Source organism: Cornus florida, unplaced genomic scaffold (assembly GCF_030987335.1).
Source record: "Cornus florida cultivar Cherokee Brave unplaced genomic scaffold, ASM3098733v1 CherokeeBrave_3.0.0_Hap2_Chr10, whole genome shotgun sequence".
NCBI lineage: Eukaryota > Viridiplantae > Streptophyta > Magnoliopsida > Cornales > Cornaceae > Cornus > Cornus florida.
In genome coordinates this window covers 113,159,290-113,171,055 of record NW_026775580.1, presented here as the reverse complement: position 1 = coordinate 113,171,055, position 11,766 = coordinate 113,159,290, and the positions used below count along the sequence as shown (strand labels likewise).

The window sequence follows — 11,766 nt, the reverse complement described above, 5'->3', positions numbered from 1 at the left end:
CAGCGTAGGATTTGGATAGGGGTCCACTAGATGGATTCCCGAGTTGTACAGATATTGGAAAGTTTGGAATTTATATTAACTTATAAATTTTGAGGATTTTATAATTAGAATTCTTTTCAGTTTATTATTTTATTCTTATTTTATTTTAGTATTCTGTACTTATTTACATATTAATTGTCTGGTATCTCTCGGATCTGTGCTCGGACTTGATTACCCGTGACTCTATAATCGAGGGATATCACAAGGAAGAGCAAATCGGCGGATACTTGCCGGAGAGTGGCGTGCTCTTCGTTAACCTTTTGACCGGAGGATTGGATGCCAGCGGCGTTGTTGAGGTCGACGCAGGAGTTCCAGAGGCGGTAGCTGAGTTTCCATATTTGGAGCTTGACCAAGTTCGGGAATAGAAAGAGTGAACTCAGCTGAGTCAGTCTGAGTCGAAGGTTGGATAAGAGAGCCTCCGACAAAGGAGCTCCCGGCAAATAGCTTTCGAGTTCTCTGATAAAGGACTCGATTTGTGAGAGTACGTGAGATTGGGGTTCGTGGATGCTCGGACGGAAATCCGGCGACGATAGCTCTGAGATTTTCATTTTTGGCGGGAAATTGAATCCGAAAAACTGAAAAGAGAGGGCATGGGATCTTTTGGGATCTTTTGTTTTTCATTAAATAGGTATGATAGTATTCCGAGCAGATCCTCGCCGCCATCACCGATCCTCGCCGCCATCACCGTTGAATAAAAAATAGGCAAGGTTATAATATCTAATTATATAGGCAAGGTTATTTTCTACATTTCATAAAAAATAGTAGCTAATGTCATCATTTTCCGTCGTTGATTGCCGTTGACTATAACAGAAGGAGGTCCGTGTAGAATATTTTAAAAAATAGGAGAGGTCTCCGTAATTTTCAAAACAGGAAAGGTGCTGCCTGTAATTATGGCAAATCATAGGGGAGTCCTGTGTAAATTACCCTATATATATATATATATATATATATATATATATATATATATAAGATCAGAATTCCTCACTTTCTCTCTCTAAATTATTCAACCGGCGACCAGATTGCAGATCTTTCCAGTTGAATCTCAACAGATCAAGTTCTGTGAATCCATGGTAGTCTTGTTATGCATATTTTATTTCCCTGTTCATTTTTCAAAAAATTTGTCTCAGATCAAGCAAGTCTTGATCGATTTGTTATTTGAGTTTGTTATCATTCCATTAAAGCATTGTGAGAAAGAATTGTTCTGTGTTAGCTCTCGCCCATGAAAGATTGGGACTTTTCTTTGTGAAATTCTCCAACTATTGGTTCAATTCTTAGGTTGTGTAGTATTAATGTCACTGGATTGGTCTGAGTTTTCAATTTTTTTCTTCCAATCAATACTTTCAACTTCTGGGTTTTTTCGTTCATCCATTCTCTGGTTGAGATTGGTGTCATCCTTTTCGGAATCGAAATCATCTTGGTTTTGTTATGTTATTATTCTGATAAAATCTCAAGAGACTGATAAAATCTTAATAACCGGATCATATTTTCCGGCGAGAATGCATACGTCACGGTAGTGCAGGGATGGGTTAATTTTTATTGAAGAAATTATTAATCTCTATTGAATAAATGGTACGGTAGGCGATCTGGGATTAAATGGGTTAATTTTTATCCCGGATCATATTAGTTTTCTTATTTTCATATATATACCTATACAATTACACAATCGCCTACAGTAGAGATATATAAGAGATATTGCCGGAGACCATGGGCAGGATGTTTTTTGGAGATAAATGGTACAGTAGACGTCGCCGTGCTTGTAGAGGCGAGCACTGGCCAACGCCGCCGCTGGATCTACCCATGCCCCTACTACAGCCGACACTGATTTTTTGGCAAAAATCTCGCCATCATCGGAGACCGGTCGCTTCTTTCAGGCGAAAACAACATTATTATGGTTGCCTGCTTCTGCCATTAATGTTATAGATATATGTGTGTGTGTGTAGAGAGATAGAAAAAGACAGAGGAGTTTGGAAGCTTCTGTGGAATTGAAGTTAGAGGTGAATTTGATTTGGGTGAGAGGGAGACCGGTCGCTTCTTTCAGGCGAAAACAACATTATTATGGTTGCCTGCTTCTGCCATTAATGTTATAGATATGTGTGTGTGTGTGTGTGTGTAGAGAGATAGAAAAAGACAGGAGTTTGGAAGCTTCTGAGGAATTGAAGTTAGAGGTGAATTTGATTTAGAGGTGAATTTGATTTGGGTGAGAGGGTGATTCCCCCCCCCCCCCCGCCCCCCCCCCCCCGATTTGGGTGGGTGAGAGGGTGATTACCCCCCCCCCCCCCCCCCCCCGGCTCTCTCTATCTATGTATATATATGTAATGGCTTTTTTTCTTTTCTTTTCTTTTTTTAGTTCATCTTCCGGAAAGGAAAAAAATAAACCATGGGTTTTTTCTTGGGTTTTATCTGGTTAGGGTGTCATCTTATGCTGTTTCTTATTTTGAGACTGTTTCTGGGGTCTTGATTGTTGGGACCCATGTATTTTGGTTCGTCATGATATATGGTTATAAATTCTTATATCTGTTTTTAGTAAAATCCATCATCTTCTTTTTTTACCTAACAAGAATCCTACTTGAAATCTCAATATTGAAAAATTAAGCAGCATTGAAAGCTATAATTACCAAGAGGACTATTTCAACAAAATGGTGTAAATTACAATTAGGGGGCAACAAGAAGCTGAATAACACACATGGATGAGTAACATTAAATATTATTACAACAACATTTTATTTCTTGTTTTTCCCACGTAACATATTATGGAAAATGAAAAAGCACAGTGCCTGTTTATAATCAAAACAAATGAATTGGTGCACTTACAAGTTGGTCAAGGAAAAAATACTACTACAAATTCGACTGAGAACCAGCAGGTTGTGTGACGGGAGAATCTTGAAAGACCCAGGAAGAGATGAGATGATGCGCAATCGCAAAGGGTCCCGGGATGAACATGGGAGTAAGCTCCCCACTTTCCACATTGAAATCTGCAGATAAGCTTTGTCCCTTCTCTACTCCCTTGCACATCTGGTCTACCTTGGTCATTGCTGATCCTTGCGCCTTCTTGTATTCAGCAACTGTCAAGGCTTTTCTTACATCTTCTCTACTGTGCCATTGAGCATCTGACAACAGAAAAATTCAACCTCCTTGTCACTTGCCTACCTATGTGACCATTCTTCCAATTGACGAGAAAAAATTGAAGAAAACTAATTTTTCAAACGAAAGCAATTGTTTGTAAGAAAGGGCATAATTTAAAAAATGATTAGTTAAGCTCAACTGCTTTCCAAGTGGTCAATGTACCTTCCAACTCTTCCTTGTCCACATTTATCTCAAGTGATTTTGCATATGCAAAGAAGCCCACCATCAACTGGCATGGCATGCTACTTGGTCCAACTGAGAACAAATAAATTTACAAGGATAATAAATACAAATATACATATTTGACATAAATATTTTCTTAAACTGTCTACCTGTGTATAAGCACCACTGATTTCATCTAGTGCCATTAAAATTTAAAGGACTGTCAAAGCAATAAAATTCTAGAACGGCAAAAATACTGCTGTTTATACAAACAGCATATGGCTCTGCCAAATCAAAAAACCAAAATAAATTATTTGATTGATTATTATTTTGAAGGTGGCCTCAGTTTGCCTTCTTTATTTTGTGTTGTGTAGAAAAACTTTATAAGAATGAGGAGCCTCTACTTATGGAAATTAATAAAATATTTCTTATAAACAAATCTTTTCGCGATGATCTTTCTCGTGCATCTATTAAGCTTTCCTCGTTACTGTTTTCACACAAGATTACCTAGTTTAGATATCAACTTTGCCATTCCGACAATTATACTATTAAAGATTGAGGTATCCACCATTCCGACAATTATAATAGTAAGGATTGATATATCCAAAATACACTGGAACAAATGAAGCATGTAGCTAAAGTCATACCAGGCCATGGCTGAGAACTATGATAGACAACTTCTCCCACCTCAATACCAGTCTCCTCCCATGTTTCTCTCCTCACTGCCTCTTCCAAGCTTTCTCCTGGCTAGTGATCAACGAAAAGAAAGAAAGAAAAAAAATGCCAAAATTATTTAGGAGGAGAGAAGAAAAGACCGAAAAAAGCGCTAAAGAATCTTGCGAATCCAGTAAAAAACGAGAAAACCCTGAATTTTTCCAATAAGCAATAAAAATCTTCCAGTAACTTACCATCAAAGAGTAAAAGAAATGAAATAAAGTGTATCCTTATCAAAATAAATAAATAAATGAAAATAAAATAAAATTGCATCACATGACTAATAGTTAACCGAATAAAAGAAAATGGAAAAGATGGTTGCTCGGTAAAGAATAGTCACAAAGAAAAAGAAGCTACTCATTAATGACCTTTTTTTAATAGATAACCAAATGACGGAAGGTTTACAATTTCACAAAAGTGTATGTAACGTAAACCAGTATTAAACTTAGCCAAGGTGCATACCTCTATAAAACCAGCTAGGCAACTCCACATCCGGGGCACAAATCTTGACTGTCTACTTAAAAGTGCACGATCATTTTCTCTATCAATGACTAACATGATGACAACCTGTTCTAAGGTCACATGAGCCACATAAGAAATGTAGCATTTGATGCATCCAGTGCATAAGAATTGGAAACATTGCTTAAAAATGATAAGGCTAAGAATCACCATACCGGATCAACACGTGGATAGATCCTCTTTTTGCACGACTCATTTGAGCATTGCTTCCTTCTCCCAGCTTCCTTTGGGACTGTTCTTTCTCCACAAAATCCACAAAAACGTGATATGTTGTGCCATTCTAGAAGTGCCCTGGCCTGATCAAATGCCAAATCAGAGAACGTATAACTCTCAGTACCAAAAACAGAAATGCCATTTTACATGTGAAAGCTGATAAGCAGAATCTAATTTATAGTTCATGCTAATGAAAAAAGTAGCCATAAGGCATGAGGGAAGCACCCACCAAACCTCAGGCATTGAAGCATGGCCCTTTGAGGAAAGTCTACAAAAATAACTTCGCACAAATCCTTAAACAACAGCTTCATGTAATTTTGGTGGGACAGGGGGCAATGAACAATATTATCATACAGTTTTGAAAGATATTAAATTATAATTCATATTTCCAAAAGATAGTTGTATGATTAAAAGTAGCAACATATACAAATAAGAATATACATTCAATTTCCCAACTTCACATATGATGTGCTTAGTGCCATGTCCTTTCCTTTGAACCTTGGTGATATAAAAATTTTACAAGCCAAAAGACAAGGGCTCAAGGATTGATATTCAAAGTTAAGCATATCCCAAGTTTGGAAGAGAGAACTAGGATTATGAACAATAGCTAACAGTTACTGTAGAACCTTCAAATATTTCTCCCGCAAGCTCCAACAAAATAATTAATAAACAATTTAATAGTACACTGAAGCCAAACAAAATGAGAAAATCAAAGTACGGAGTTTGGATAAAGGAAAACCAGAGAGCATTAGTTCAAGGAAAGAGGGCTTGATATGACTAATATGTGCAATTTTTCCCCCTTTTAAGGCCATTTATGTCTAACAATTTAAGGATATAAACAGACAAAATGAAAGCAATAATTGCCATCCCACGGAAGATTTTTTTTTCCCCATCCCACGGAAGACGATATGCCTTCTCTAAGAATAAAAATAGAATCACCTCTAGGGATTTAAACTGTGAAGCAACATATTGGTGTGACTTTGTAAATTGAACACAATTTTATTCACTTAATATTACACCGTCATCTTATTATTGTCTTCCTTGGTACATTAACCTTAGGGAGGTTCCGGGTGCATCCTTGAATTTGAATGGTCCCATCAACATTTAACATAAAATTTCAATATAGACATATCCACTTAAGAAATCGGAAGCCATCTTATAAATAATTCAATTAGGTCTCATTAACATTTAACATAAAATTTCAATATAGACAGATCCATTTAAGAAATCGGAAGCCATCTTATAAATAATTCAATTAGGGGACCTAACAGGTATCACATGCCATGAGATGCAATCAATCCCCTACTCACCCATTTATAGATGAACTTTTATGTCTAACGAAAGTGTAAATGAGGCATTCAACTTTAGGGGGACATCCGAGCACACTCCTAAGGTGTTAAATTCCAGTTATTTCCCCTATGGGCCCTATCAATACATATAGGGAACTTGGATTGTATCATTGAATCTGAATGAACATTTCACATAGATTTCAATGAAGAAAAATGTCATCTTGGATGGATCCATCTAAGAAATTCGCAGCAATCTGATGTTTGAAAATTTTGAAAATTCAAGGAACCTAAAATATATCACTTGCAATTGGATATGACCAATTACCTACTATCTCAATGATCCCATTTTGCGTGATAAACTTTAAATTCGCCAATGGAGTGATTCAAATTTCTTTTAGTATTGAAGCAAATAATCAAAATTATTTGACACAGAAAGGAGGCATTTGATCAAACTTTAGCAATATGGTGGAAACGTTCAAAATTAACTCTGTTAGTTTAGGATGATAATTGATTTTGTGTTTTTGGTGCAAAAGATTTGACGAATGCAACACCACATCATGAAATGTAATGTTCTCTGTGCTAAAGCTGAGTTCCACACATATTCATAAACACCTTAAAGGCTTAATATAAACATATGCGTCCAGATTGATATATACAATATTACCCACTCATCCACATATGTACATATACTTACATGCCCAGCAACAGCCAATTCGCCCATAGCTCTAGCATCGGCCCAATCCGTCGCAACCATCAAAGTCCTCAACTCAACAAAGCAAAGCTGCCTAGAACCCAATTCATTCACTAAGTTATTAGCATCAGACACATCAATTGCCCAATAAACAACGTCATCCTCTGACTTGGAACCCAAATAAACCAACGAATCTTCATTCAAACGAACCTCAGAATTCTCCAAGAAAAGCCTACAATCACCCAAATTCAACCAACCCAGATGCCAATTTGGTGCCGAATCAGCTATCGACCCGGCTAAGGGTCTGCCCTTTCTGAAGGGCAATACCTTAAAATTAGGGGAAGATGGTTCGTGGGTGTGCCCTAGAAAGACGGTTTTGAGGGTTTGGAAGGCAGAGTTGGATGAAAATGGGTCACTTGGTTTTGGGGTTTTGGATTTTATTGGGTTGCCTGCAAAGGCATGAGAATTGAGATTTATGGACATGGTGGAGAGGAGGAGGTGGGAATGGGGTCTTGCTAGGGTTAGGGTTTGGAGAGAGATAATTTTAGACAGAGAAAGGAGGGATGAGGTGGCTGACGAGGAGGAGAGGAAGAAGAGCATGTCTCTGTTCTACCCATTGGCTGGTTTGAAGAGAGAAGGAGAAGGTAGGTGATGACGACTGATGATGAGTCAGTTAGTTGGGCCATGGAGTAATGACAAGTGGACAGATGTTTTCACAAAAAGGCCCACTTCTTGCTGTCATATAATTGGCCACAAATAGACCAACCTAACCAAGATTGGACGGTGGAAACAATTTGGGCCAAGCTTAAGGTATTGGCCCAACTTGATCTGAGCTTTAGTAGATGTTGGTCCGTCAAACTTCTCTGAAGCCCAGTGTTCAGTGTTAAGTTCGAATCATGTATCTCTGAAGCCCAGTGTTCATACATGAAAGGTACTATGGTATGAAATATAAATGAATAGGGTAGTAATTGATGTGGTGAAAATCTAAAATATTCTATGTTCAAAAATAAATACATAAAGTGAAAGGGAAAAAAATATAGTCACCTTTCACCATCCATAATTAGCATAATTGTTGTCAATCTCCTACTCTTGCTTTTTTAATTCAAAGTAATTCATTCAATCAATAAAAAAAAGTTATTGGGAATGAAGACGCCTCCATCCCTTAATTTGTATAATTAAAATGGCATTATATCAAAGTCTTTCAAAGCGTAAGGGTGGTATTAAAAATTCCAAAAGGGCAAAAAAAAAAAAGGTGCCTATAGTGATGGTTATGGTGGCCAGTAAAAGTCCATTTTGTGTAAAGTTGCAGCAAGGAACGTTTTCTTGTCATTGCCTATGTGCTCATAAAGGATTAGTATCTGGTTCTTATATGCCTAATTATATACTTCTTGGAGAGTTGATGCTGAAAGTAACCAAATTTGTTGCTCCAAATTAAACTGGCTCGTCTTAGCTAGGGAAGTGAATGACTCGTACACATTCTCTGTTGCATTGGTGGAAGATTGCTGCATTAGGGGTGGTCCATTATCATCTTCAAATTGCTTATCTATGGAATTAGGCAGCTTTGGCTACAATTAAGCAGCTTTGTACAAACTACAAATACACACACGTTTACACACAGGACTATTTTCGGAATAGTGAAGGGATTTATTATTAGCTTCATGTAAGAATGTTAGAACTCTTCTTGGCAAAATACATGGCTATGCTTGTGAATATGGTTCATCAAACATGAATGTGAAGCTTGCAACATTCAACGGAAAAGGAGAAGAAAAAAGCAACAAAACGAAAGGTGTTAATGGAAGTTGGAATTTCACAGAACATGGAATGCTGCTACACGTTAATCTCTCTCAGTTCATTTTCCCTAGAATGCACCACCTGAAATAAAATAAAATAAAAAATTGATTGTCTTAGGAAAATGCATTGAAATAGTGTTTGGAAAACAATATTTAGCTAAAATGCTTTCACAAAACACCACTGACTATGAAGATTGCTTACCAAAATCTCTTGGTGTTTTGCATTTAAAGCATTCCGTCCTACTGGCATAATTGTGTACTCCACATCCTAGTCTGGCCAAATTCAAAACAAAACACCATTATCAGAATATTTTCTTTTACACATTATGGTATTATTAGTCTATAGTCATCTGTTTGATATAAAATTGTTTGTGAACTCACCTAGAGCAAATCCAATCACCGGTTTTCCATCCAGGAGGAGCACTGCCATCGGCATATAAATAAGCTCCTGCACCCACTGTATCACCTCCATACCCGAAATAATCTTTTGATGCACCACACCTATAGCAGCTAGGTCTGCTGGCGTAGTTGTGTGCTCCACAGTTCATTGCATTGCAGTACCAGTCCCCTGCCAAGACTTCAGTCCTGTTTATGCCGTATGATGAAATATCCCCACCATATTTAGGGCACTGGCATAGTTGGCATGAATCCCTTTTTTTGAAATTCAGATGTTGGCAAGAAGGGCACATCCAGTCTCCTTCCCTGCTCATTTTCTGTCTCCCTGCCAACATTACCACAAGAAACAATAAGAAAAAATACCGTCACATTTGAACTTCTTTCATACTCAGTTGATTAATTGGGCATAAATGAACAAAAATATAAGTGCATATCATGAACCTATTATGTTTATATATACACATGCACAAACACACCATCAAGAAATAAGACCGAGCCTAGATTTCTCTTCCTACTGGTAGATATGTTAATTAGTAAATGCACAAGAAAACAGTGGCAAATTGCTAAAACACAACGATTGGTCCATAACAACTCCTTGCATTATATATGGAAATGAGCATTTATATATATACTAATCCATAGCCCTTTGTTCTTGAACCCCAAGTTTCTTCAATAACAAGGCCACTATTGGAACACAAGGAAAATTTTCCCAAACAATGGGGTTCAGCCTAGACAACAATTTTTAATAACTTTGGTGGAAAGGGTATAGGAGTATTTGAGCTCCATACCTAGGAAATGATCTAAAATGCAGAAAGAATGAAGAGCACGAGCAGAAGGGAGTTACCACTCACCTAATTAAAGAAGATGAAGGATCCAAAGGAAAAACAGTAGCACCTGTAGTAGTAGTAGTAGTAGTAGTAATAGTAGAAGAAGAAGAAGAAGAGATTGTTAATGGAGCTGGTGAATTTGATGAATGGGTTGGGATGGTTTATATACTTGTTAAGGTCTCATGAGTGGGACCCTAAATGCATCTTTTCAGTTACATGAGCTTCAGATGGTTTCTTTAAGATGGGATTAATCCAAAAGTAGAAGCTTCTCAAAGATTTAGATAAGCTTCCTCTCACTCTTCTGCTCCTTTTTGGGGTGTCATATGGTGGAGGGCTTGCTTCTAAAGGCATAAACTGGTCAGTGCATGCATAGAAGCACAATTTTTCCAAACAAAAATCTTAGATTGCCCTCATTTATACTTATTCCCTATGCATTATTTGGAAAGGAAAGAGGGCCTTTCAAAAACTATTCTATGCTCTTTTGTATATCCATTTCTCCAATAAGGTGGTATGACCAGAGGAAGATGCTACTTGCAGTGGAAAATTTTCATCTCCCATCTCTCATTCACATGGATGGTCCCATCTTTGAGGATGAAATCGGTGCCCACACGAGCGTCAAGTGCACGGGTGGGGTTCCATTTTACTTGCCCATACATTACACCTTCTTGAGTAGGTTTATATAGTCCAGGTGAGATCAGAAGGAAGAGAAACTAAAGAAGAATCAATTCCTTTTCATTCACATCCATTGCCAAAGTATATTCTTCCTTGTGTTGATTCCTTTACGGTAATAATTCAAATATCCATTCGAAGACTCACATCCGATTGCCTTTTGTTTGTGTCTCCTAATCATTTAGCATCAAAGGTTAAATACAATGCCGAAAGTCAGTCTTCAATTTGCCTTTCACGGCATAATGGTATATTACCTTGTTCGCTTTTGCGCAAATGTGTGAGACTCTGTGTTCTTTTCAATGTCAATGTTTCACTGATAATTAATCAAGATAACTTAGACAACAGTTTAAGACTCATACAAAGAATACATCTTTATGAAGGTTATGTAAGGTGGTTGGTAGAAAAAGAAATTGCAATATGTTTACGAAGTTGTGTTTGCAAAGCCCTTTGATTAGAGGCTGCCAGATGTATATGTTCACTGATATTGTCTTTATGGAACTAAGCAATGCATAATTGGCAGAAATTAGCACATTTTATGATCAGCGTAGAGGTAGTCATTAATCTTGCAATTTCACTAGAAAATAAATAATAAAAAAAAATTAATTAATTTGTACTTCAAATTAGCATCAATGGTTAACTTAATTATTTGAGTTGACCTAGCAACTGACAAGTTATAGCCCTATCTCCCCTCTGAGCAGAGCAGGAGGAGGATCCTCCAAAATGACAAGCCTCACCAAGAATATACTCCATATATTGAAGGTCGACACTATGCATGAGCCATCATCAGAAGGTGCTTTGACATTACTAGTTGGACCTACATGTGCTGACATGGCAAATATATTCGGTTCCACGCAAGCACATGCAGTTGCTTGTGTGTTGACCTAGGATTTGATAAGGAGGAATCCTAATCACAATTTTTTTTTTTTTTTTTTTTTACCAGACAAAATGATATTCCACATTATTGTAAAACCCTCCGACAAAGACCCACTCTTTTATTCTATATGTGTGACACTTGTCAAAAGAGGCTCAATAATACTCCAGGAATCCACATCCGAACGGCCACTGAAAAAATAGCCGTTGCTTTTGGATTTTGAATATTTCCCCTTGCTATATGAATTGACATTGAATCGTGATACACATGGTGAAACAAACAGCGATTTTAATGCCTGACTTCACTGAATTTTGCATCATTCAAAAGGAAGTTTTCTTGGATAAATTTTATTTCCCTAGATAGAAAAAAATTATTAAAAAAATCCCTTTATTGATGCTATTCTTATCATAAAAGTGAGAAAATGACTTGTAAATGCTTTTTATTTGAGACAAAATGTTGCTTT

General features: G+C 37.1%; 2 protein-coding genes across 2 annotated transcripts; both read right to left on the bottom strand.

The window, feature by feature from the left end:
• Positions 1-2,727: 2,727 nt before the first annotated feature.
• Positions 2,728-7,401, bottom strand: LOC132277271 (nudix hydrolase 19, chloroplastic). The gene is made up of 6 exons (XM_059779085.1): positions 6,754-7,401; positions 4,713-4,853; positions 4,501-4,605; positions 3,972-4,071; positions 3,325-3,417; positions 2,728-3,146 (listed from the first exon to the last, which is right to left on the bottom strand). The coding sequence occupies exons 1-6, from the start codon at positions 7,348-7,350 to the stop codon at positions 2,875-2,877; spliced, it is 1,308 nt and encodes a 435-aa protein (XP_059635068.1). The 5' UTR covers positions 7,351-7,401; the 3' UTR covers positions 2,728-2,874.
• On the bottom strand, positions 7,383-10,121 carry LOC132277272 (uncharacterized). The gene is made up of 4 exons (XM_059779087.1): positions 9,788-10,121; positions 8,922-9,261; positions 8,743-8,813; positions 7,383-8,622 (listed from the first exon to the last, which is right to left on the bottom strand). Exons 2-4 carry the CDS (start codon positions 9,248-9,250, stop codon positions 8,609-8,611), a joined length of 414 nt encoding a protein of 137 aa, XP_059635070.1. The 5' UTR covers positions 9,251-9,261; positions 9,788-10,121; the 3' UTR covers positions 7,383-8,608.
• Between the last annotated feature and the right edge of the window lie 1,645 nt (positions 10,122-11,766).

What these genes read in the sequence shown, in the direction of transcription:
- LOC132277271 (XM_059779085.1), bottom strand. Translation starts at nt 7,350, where the DNA reads ATGCTCTTCTTCCTCTCCTCCTCGTCAGCCACCTCATCCCTCCTTTCT. An exon ending in GCCTAGCTGGTTTTATAGAG is followed by an intron (nt 4,072 to 4,500) that starts GTATGCACCTTG and finishes GTTGATCACTAG; the next exon opens with CCAGGAGAAAGCTTGGAAGA. An exon ending in TAGTTCTCAGCCATGGCCTG is followed by an intron (nt 3,418 to 3,971) that starts GTATGACTTTAG and finishes ATTTGTTCTCAG; the next exon opens with TTGGACCAAGTAGCATGCCA.
- LOC132277272 (XM_059779087.1), bottom strand. Translation starts at nt 9,250, where the DNA reads ATGAGCAGGGAAGGAGACTGGATGTGCCCTTCTTGCCAACATCTGAAT. An exon ending in GGTGATTGGATTTGCTCTAG is followed by an intron (nt 8,814 to 8,921) that starts GTGAGTTCACAA and finishes GAATTTGGCCAG; the next exon opens with ACTAGGATGTGGAGTACACA.